Below are 9,401 nucleotides of genomic sequence, written 5' to 3' on the forward strand. Positions count from 1 at the left end.
TTTGAATTTAAAGTAGTCTAATCAACCGAACTCCGCTCCCATAACAGTCAAGTCCGAATTTAGAATAATCTTATTGATCAAATCCCATTCCCAGCACCGACAGATTCTTTCAAGATTAAACGGCACTCCGCTACCATAACAGACAAGCCCGTATATAGGACAATCTTATTGATCGAATCCCGTTCTCAGAACCGCCAGATTCTTTCAAGATTTCCCACACGAATTATGAATTCCGCTTCCATAACAGACAAATTCGTTATAATTTAGAACTATCAAATTAATCAAGCCCCGCTACCATAACAGACAGGCTAATTAAAATGTAGAACAATCGAATTAGACGAGTCCCGCTACCATAACAGACAGACTCCCCTTTCCCTCCAATAGTGTTCCGGGGGCGCCCTTTACCATTTATTTAGACCGGTCTGGTTCAAACTCAGCAATCAGGAAACATACATTTTAGCTCCAACATATATTCACAGTTTTAAACTATCTAATGATACTTTAGTAATTTAATCAGACACTTACGGATTCTGAGATTCAATTTCATACTCAATACGCTAAATAATAAATGCATCTAATATATACAGAGAACATCTGTTTACCTTGTAGGCGCGCGCCTTGTACTGAGTACAAAAGATCCTCAGAATTCCAGGTCCTACCTTGATCAGCCACCTCAGACCTCATGAACCATATCCTCTGCTACCATTTGTTACGACAAATCTTTTAGTTCAAGAGGTCCTGAAGAAAGCAGTCAGAGAACCCAGAAAGTACTCTTCCAAAACACTTTATTAAGTGTAAAAATGATCTGTGAATATATGTCAGAGCTAAGCCGATCGACGCTCCTTTCTCCTGCAATCCAAAACTATCGCCAGCCAAGAAGAGAGACGGCCTCTGAGCGCGCCGTTCTTTTAAACTAGTCTAGGCTCCTCCTCCGCCGCTGCTGTTAAAGCCAATGAAATGTGCTAAAAAGCCCAGGGCTCCGCCTCCCCCCCCTCGGTAGGAGTCAGGGAGGGAGCCTGGCCGGCGCCATTTTGAACAAAGCGAGCATGCTCGGCGCCATTTTAATTAAAGGGAGCACGTGGGTAAATGCCGGAACACTTCCCATATTAAATGTACGTTTTTAAGTTCCGAAAATCCTAACAGAAGTCGTCATCGTCTGCAGTTAGTTCAGAACCAGATCAGCATCAAAAAGCATCTGGATCTTCAGGTAATATTGAGATTACAGCTAAATCAAACCTTACCTGCAGACTTTAGCTTCAAAATAGCTGAACTGTTTCTGTTTGACTGTTTCTGTTTCACCTTCTTCCCTCGACACCTTCCTACCTTTGACCTTTAGCCTCTGTAGCTGAGATCAGCCTTGGTGAAGTGAACTTTGAATGTGCTGCTGAGTTGAATGACTCTGATGCCTCTGTTGAGAGTGGTGGTAAGTATAATACATACAGCTTTTCAGGGGTTTGTTCTGTAGGTGCAGAAGAAGAAATCCTGAGCGATGAAGAAAGCCCAGAGGATCCAACCACCAGCGTTCATTTCTTCAACAACCTTAACCATGAAGTGTAATAATATATTGTTGTACATCTGTTACCTGCTACATCAACCAATAGAGATTATATTACACCTGCAGAAATACAGAATACAGCCAAACACCACTGACAGCCTTTATATAACAGATATTTAGTACTGCTGATATGATGTACATTTTCTATGTGAATTTGACTTAAATGGAATAAAAATCACTTTAACAGAGTTTTGATTGTTGCTACACTGTGGGAGAGCTGCTGGGAGAAGGAGGCTGTGGTGCGGTTTATGCTGGTGTTTGTAATGCAGATGGGAAACAGGTGAACATCAGCATATAAACACAAGACAGGAAGTGTAGAGCATTACACATTAATAAGATACAATCAGAAGGAGAAATGTTCTATTTGGATGATGAGATTCTTTAACTAAACCCTAATGTTTATTATTATTACTTCTGTACAACTAAATCCACTAATTGTGTTTGTATTTGTGAACAGGTTGCTGTGAAATATGTGCTGAAGGACCCCCGCGACAGATTCATCACTATTGTAAGTTCATCTTTTTCTTTTACTAATAAAGTATCACAAAGACTCAACAAGGTTTAAACAAGATAAAAACCTTCATAGACCAGATCTAGACCAAAACTGTTGGTCCACTTACTGCCTTAGACCAGCCCAGATCTTTACTAACAGACCTCCTCATCATAGTTTAGACCTACTACTGATTCCAAACCTTGTCTGTTGTTCTATTAGCCTGGAGAAAAGTACCCACTTCCTGCGGAGGTGGCGTTAATGAAGATGGTATCCAAGCCACCTCACTGTAATTCTGTGCTGAAACTACTGGATTGGTTTGACACGCCCGAGCACTACATCCTAATCCTGGAGCGACCCATCCCCTGTATGGACCTCTTTGACTTCATTCAGCAATTCCCAATGAATGAAGCTGTGGCTCAGCTCATCATGTGGCAGGTGGTTCTGGCTGCAATTCACTGCCATGATTGTGGAGTTTTTCACCGGGACATCAAGCCAGAAAATCTTCTGGTGAACACCGAGACACTGGAGGTCAAGCTGATCGACTTTGGCTGTGGGGACTTACACAAGGAAACAGCGTACACCTCATTTTCAGGTAAGTTCACCTCAGAAGTACTTAGTTACAGAATGAAATGGATTTGAGTGGAGAAGTATTTCTCTAAAGCATTTCTCCCTTTCACTCAGGCACTAAGTCATACGCTCCACCTGAGTGGATAGTTGAGAAGGAAATGTATAGCTGGCCTGCTACTGTGTGGAGTCTGGGCGTACTCCTGCACACCATAGTTTGTGGAGAGATGCCGTTCGGGCTCCATGAAGTGGAGATTGTTGATGGGGGTCTGGACTTTTTACCTGAACTTTCTGATAGTAAGAAAATGGAAACAGCTCACATTAAGATCTAGAAACACACAGTCTGTAAAACCTGCATAAAAACATGATTTAAAAAGTTTGATCAAGTTTATAACGTCATTACAATGATAGAAAGTGTAAATAAGAAATCTAGTTTTAAATACAACAACATTTTAATCTCATTTTATCACTGCACACAGCTTGCTACCATCTGATAAGTAGGTGTCTGGAGAAACAGCCTGAAAAACGTCTCAGCCTTAAAGAAATCCTTCAGCATGAGTGGTTTACAGAGAACAGTATGAGGTTAGGGTTAGTAAGAATGAAACAGACTTAATAAGTTAGAACTAAAAGATCTTGTAATATGGTCTAGATCACAGAGAATGCTTACAAAGATTGTAATGCTAATATCATTAGAATAAGTAGAAGTAATAACATGAAACTATTAAAATATTGATTGTATTTTGTGTTTCTGTAATGTAATTTCTTGTGTGTTTATTCTACAGGCATCTGCGTGGATGAAGATTATAGAAAGAAGACTGTGTGTGTGTGAAAGACCTTAAATAAAAATAAAGGTTCTTGTGTAAATAACACCTGGTTTCATTGTAGTTTCATGTAACAATCACTGTGAATGTGAAGAAGATTCCTCAAGTTCTCAGAGACAAAATGATTAACAAAACACATGAACTGAAAGAGCTACAGAGCCACGACACAAATATTTTGTTAGTTCAGCTAGTTTATAATTGATCAAATATCTGTTAGTGTGAGAATTTATAAGTAAAAAGTTTCTAGAACCACAAATTGTTCCCAGACCTCTGCACCACACACTGGATTTTAAACAATCACTTAAAATAGATTTAGGTCGAACCAAAAACAGCAAAAACACAGATAATAAACAATTAACTACACAATCTCACTCAGCTCATTCTCCAATGGTTACCAGACCCATTGCAACCCTGACCGAGATAAAGCTTTGGTAAAACAGACTATGAATGAATGCAGAATAGTGCCACAATTATGTGACACCTAATACCACCATCATCGTGCCTTTGTTAAAGAAGTGGTCAGTGTCCTGCCTCAACCACTATCGTCCTGTAGCTCTCACACCTCTTGTCATGAAGTGCTTTGAGAAACTCGTCATTAAGCATGTTAAGACCCCGCTGTCCCCCTCAATGGACCCACTGCAGTTCACGTATCATACCAACCGCTCAACAGATGATGCCATAGCCACCACACCTCACCTGGCTCTTACACATGTGGACAGAAATGACACATCTGTATGTTAGGATGCTGTTTAACTTCAGCTCAGCATTCAACACCATCATTCCTCAGCATCTGATTGGACAGCTGAGCTCACTGGGCCTGAACACCTCTCTCTGCAACTGCACACTCATACACAAACACACACACACTGCAAACACACAATAGACACACGTATACATAGACATGCACACACACATACACACGCTCACACACATACATTCATAGACACGCTCACACACGTATACATAGACATGCACACCCACAAACTCACATGCACACACACACACACACACACACTTCGCTACAACTTTCAAACTTGAACATACACTTTCTTCTGAAATCTGGACTTATATTAAAAAGCTATTACAATCACTGAACAATCAGTGTCGGCTTGAGCGATAAAAAATCACTAAAGTTCCACAACACGAACAAACATCTGTGTGAAATAAGAATCAAATCTACTCTAAAATACCACATGTATCTGTGTTTAACTGGATTTACACGTGTGGTGTTTATGCGGCTCGGGGAGTTGAAAAGCTTCACGCTTTATTTTTCACGTTAAGCGTGTTTCGTTCTGTCCGGGTCACTTTTATAACGTAATATCACACAATTCATCTTTTTAAATGCACTTTGAAAATGTCAGCTGCAAACTGGCTAAACATTTAATCAGGTGAAGTTTAAAAGATAAAAAATGCAGCATTAAGCTCCATACGAGACACCAGCTGACGCCATTGTTGTTGTTGCTATGCTGTATAACATGACACGCCCACCAATAGACGTCACGGTTCGGGCTGAAAAATCATAGCTGCGTCCGGAATCGCATACTTCCATACTCAATAGTACGCGAAATGAGGACGCGAGAGCGGTTAGTATGTCCGAATACATAGTATACACAAAGAGGTACCTCGAGAAGTACCCGGATGACCTACTTATTGGGCAGCCATGTTTGAATATGCAAGCGATGCACACTTGCGGTCCGTTAATGTATCCCATAATGCAACTGGAGCTGCGTAGGCGTTCGAAGCGTAATAAGAAACAAGAAAGATAGCGGAAAACGGAGAGTCCTCTGTTTACAAGTGTAAGTAAGATAAATAAAATAAAACATTTTATAGACGAATAAATAACAAAAACACGATAAATATCCAAACGTTTGGCGAGTGGGGTTTGTAATGAGTCTGTAACCATGGTGATATTACGTCATAACGTCCCACGTCATCACTTGACATTGGAAAGATGGCGGATGTAGTGCGTAGCAGTGTTGTGTGCATACTGCATACTTCTGTACTGAAAGTATGTACTTTTTTACCGGCAGAGTAGTGCATACTTCCTCCAATCTAGTACGTACTCTGTAAGTATGCGATTCCGGACGCAGCTCAAGTATTCTGTGGTGCCAGATTGGCCCGCTAGTTCACTGTCTGGAACCTCCTTTTTCCAGTGGAAACACGGAAAACGGGCTCCGTGCCGCGTCGGTGGAAAAGGGGTATCTGCTCGCTGGCAGGTTAACTTAAACCTAACCCAGAGTTACACACACTTTTCTCATGTAAACCTGACGTGTTATTTCCTCCAAGATCCAGTGGATCCTGACGCGCTAATTATTCGAAGAGATCTTAGTTGGGATTGAGTCATTAAACTCAGATTAGTCATTTCCGGATGAATTTATTCGCAAACCTTTCCGTTTTTATCAGTCAGTCAATTCAGGGAGAGTGGGGACAGTTGCCACAAGGGGCAGCTGCAACATTATTAATCACAATAATCACAATATTAATAAAAAGGCTTGTTACAACATTCATTATAACATTATGAATGTAATGTTATGGATTAATATAGAATACCTTTAACACACACACAGCTAAGTAAGCTAAAATCATTTGTGGTTTAAATTGATTGTAGTAATTAACCCCAAACATGATTGTTACTTAAAAAATGGCACACACACACACACACACACACACACACACACACACATATATATATATATATATATAAGACATATTACTGGTATGTACCAGTAATATTTTTACAGCCACATTAATAAGTGGAAACCCTATCTGTACAAAAAAGTCTTTGCAAAATTATGTTAAAGAATGATTTTACTACATATCAATGAATGTTGCAACTGCCCTGTTATGGGTCTATTCAAATATTATTTTTTACAAATATTATCATATGTATATATATTACAGCTGTGTGTGGGTGGGTAGCTGACAGATGTGGATTTTATTTTATTAAAATGTTGTCTTTTATTATTTGAACAGCAGACAGAATATCCCTCCACATACAGGTAGTGACCATTATCTTAAAAAATAAACAAATGTCAAATAAAACAATGTAACATTTAATACATGTTCTGCAACCTACTGTTCTCCATCTTATGGAGATGCTTTCATTAAGATCTTATGTGGTGCTACCCACATTACAAATATTAAAGCCAAATGGTCAGGTTCTGTGCATGATCACTGAAAATAAAACAGTGCAACAAGTTCATTTCCTTGTCCTTATTCTTTAGTGAGAACATTTATATTTATACACACTGAGCACCGACACCCATCTTAAATTCAAGCAACTGAATTTCTAGCCTTGTCTGTTTTATATGCTCCACCTGAGGATCACACTTTGCAGTTTGTTTCTCCAGATGGACCTTGTATAGTCCATTTTATTTACACCCAACTTGAAAGAGACAAAAATAGCATGGTATGATCAAACATAGCTTTTTGTGTTCTAAATATTTCAGATATTTGGTAAGACATTTTTACTGTTCTAAGCTGAGCTTTGGAGGTGGATGGTCCCTCATCTGATTAGGAACTGCCCATCACATTCTGTTCAAAGACAGTCACACACATTATCATGGTAGATCAAATGAAATGCCATGCTCTATGTTCAACATATACTGTTCCTCTGTAGGCCTCCCAGTATCTTCCCACTCTGAGGCAGAGGAGATGGTTTCTTTATCGTCCTTCAACAGTGTTTTTTTTTTTTTTTTTTTTTTTGTATTAAGAACATTATTTGTTAAACCCGCTTTCTGGAATACCCCCCAGGTCTTGATCCACTAGTCGGAGATCGATTGTTTTTCCTCCACTAGTGATGCTGGGGAAATCATGGTGTTTTTCTCATTCCAGTAAAAGTTCTCACTGAGAAAACATCGCTTTATCACTCTCGTGATTATTTCTCCCCATTTTCAGGTATAATGTGTGCACTTTATGTTGTTCAGTGATTGTAATAGCTTTTTAATATAAGTCCAGATTTCAGAAGAAAGTGTATGTTCAAGTTTGAAAGTTGTAGCGAAGTTCACATTTCTTACCAGGAAGTGAGAAATATCTATCTATCTAAATATCTATCTATATATATTATTATATATATATGATGTTATGATTTTGGAACTTTATAATAGACATGTAGTCTATTGTATATTATATGAGTGCTATTAGGATGCCTGCAGTAGCTGGTGAATGCACCCCGAGTTCCCAGCGAAACAGGCGTTACAGAGCTCAGCAAACAAAGGCCTTTAGTAGGAGGTCGACTAATTAGGGCTGATCACCCGCAGCTGTGGGGTTGGCTATTTAAGCCAGCTCCGCGCAGCAGCGGGTGTCGCATCTTTTGTTTGTTTCCCTGTTCTCAAGTGGCAGCTCGTCCACAATCCTTTTTAGGGTTAGACGGTACCCCTGGTGGCACTAGGCCATTCGGGTGTGTAGACTGCAAGGTCGAGGTAACTAGTCTTTGTTTTGCCTATTTAGGATTAGCGTGGTGCGACGCCGTGCAGCCCTCGCGCTGCTATTGTTTATTCGCTTAGCATTAGCGGTGCTGCTACACAGCAAGCAATAGCGCTTGTTGCAGTATCCGCGTCCTCTCTTTATTCAAACTAGTAATTGGATTCAGAAACCGCTGGGTGGCGATGCCGTTAAGCGTTTGGTTCTCTCGCTGCAATCCACGGTTCGAATCTGCATTGTCGAGCCTATCTAACCCAATTATTAAATCTCTCTCTTTTCAGATCGGTGAGCTTCCCCTGCTGCGACCTTCAGCGAAGTTTATGCCGATCGCGATTAACGGTAGCCTACCGCCGTGACGGGGCTAGTGATCACCGTGAGTACTAAGCTCTTGTGTCAGCGTGCTGTAGCGTCTTTAACGCTTTCTGGCTCTCGACCCGCGCTGTAATAGCGCGGTGACAACGCGCCCGGCTTTCACCTAGAAGACCGAGGTTCGCGCCCAACATTATTATTTTCCTTTTTGATTTTCCTTTGCCTGCAGCTTCAGCGGTCCCATCGGAGGTTCCGATTGGTTTTTGTTTTCACATTTTTCTTCAGTTTTCCTTTTGTTTTTTTTTGTTAAAAATAAAATCTTTATTTAAGTTTTATATCTGCATTTGAGTTCTCCTTTCTACCACGTAACAAGTGCTATGTATAATAGACATGTATAATGCACATCCTTTAAAAGGGTATTGTATTATTTTTGTTTCTTTGTTATATAAGTGTAACAAATCTACATTTTGCATCTGACATTGAGTATTGTAGCTAAAATGTTTGAGTACTGTAGCTAAGATGTGAGTAAATGGTTTATGTAGCTGTTTGTTCATTCATTCCAGTAAAAGTTCTCACTGAGAAAACATCGCTTATTTCTCCCCATTTTCAGGTATAATGTGTGCATTTTATTTTGTTCAGTGATTGTAATAGCTTTTTAATGTAAGTCCAGATTTCAGAAGAAAGCGCATGTTCAAGTTTGAAAGTTGTAGCGAAGTGTGTGTGCGTGTGTGTGTGTGTGTGTGTGTGTGTGTGCGCGTGTAGCCCCAGCTCGTTGGCTGCATTAAACTCATGGCTAATTGTAATGCAGTCACCATTTTGTGAATCCACATGTGCATGTTAATAAATGTATTTGCACATTATTTGTACATTGACGTGTAGTAAGTCATGTCAGTTTAATGAGAGTTAACTCAGTTTTAGTTTCACATTTCTTACCAGTGTTGGAAGTGAGAAATATCTCAGGAAAACATTGTTAATGAGTTGTATATTATTATATATATGATGTTATGATTTTGGAACATTATAATAGACATGTAGTCTATTGTATATTATATGAGTGCTATGTATAATAGACATGTATCATAGACATCCTTTAAAAGGGTATTGTGTTTTTTTGTTTCTTTGTTATATAAGTGTAACAAATATACTTTTGCATCTGACATTGAGTATTGTAACTAAAATGTTTGAGTACTGTAGCTAAGATGTGAGTAAATGGTTTATGTATTTGTTCATTCATTCC

At 39.4% G+C, this 9,401-nt stretch overlaps 1 protein-coding gene across 1 annotated transcript; it reads left to right on the plus strand.

Moving 5' to 3' along the window:
• The first annotated feature begins 1,378 nt into the window (after positions 1–1,378).
• On the plus strand, positions 1,379–3,441 carry LOC134328795 (serine/threonine-protein kinase pim-3-like). The gene is made up of 6 exons (XM_063010023.1): positions 1,379–1,423; positions 1,743–1,835; positions 2,013–2,063; positions 2,268–2,640; positions 2,730–2,909; positions 3,395–3,441. The coding sequence occupies exons 1-6, from the start codon at positions 1,394–1,396 to the stop codon at positions 3,439–3,441; spliced, it is 774 nt and encodes a 257-aa protein (XP_062866093.1). The 5' UTR covers positions 1,379–1,393.
• The last annotated feature ends 5,960 nt before the right edge of the window (positions 3,442–9,401 follow it).

Source organism: Trichomycterus rosablanca, chromosome 15 (genome assembly GCF_030014385.1).
Source record: "Trichomycterus rosablanca isolate fTriRos1 chromosome 15, fTriRos1.hap1, whole genome shotgun sequence".
Lineage (NCBI taxonomy): Eukaryota > Metazoa > Chordata > Actinopteri > Siluriformes > Trichomycteridae > Trichomycterus > Trichomycterus rosablanca.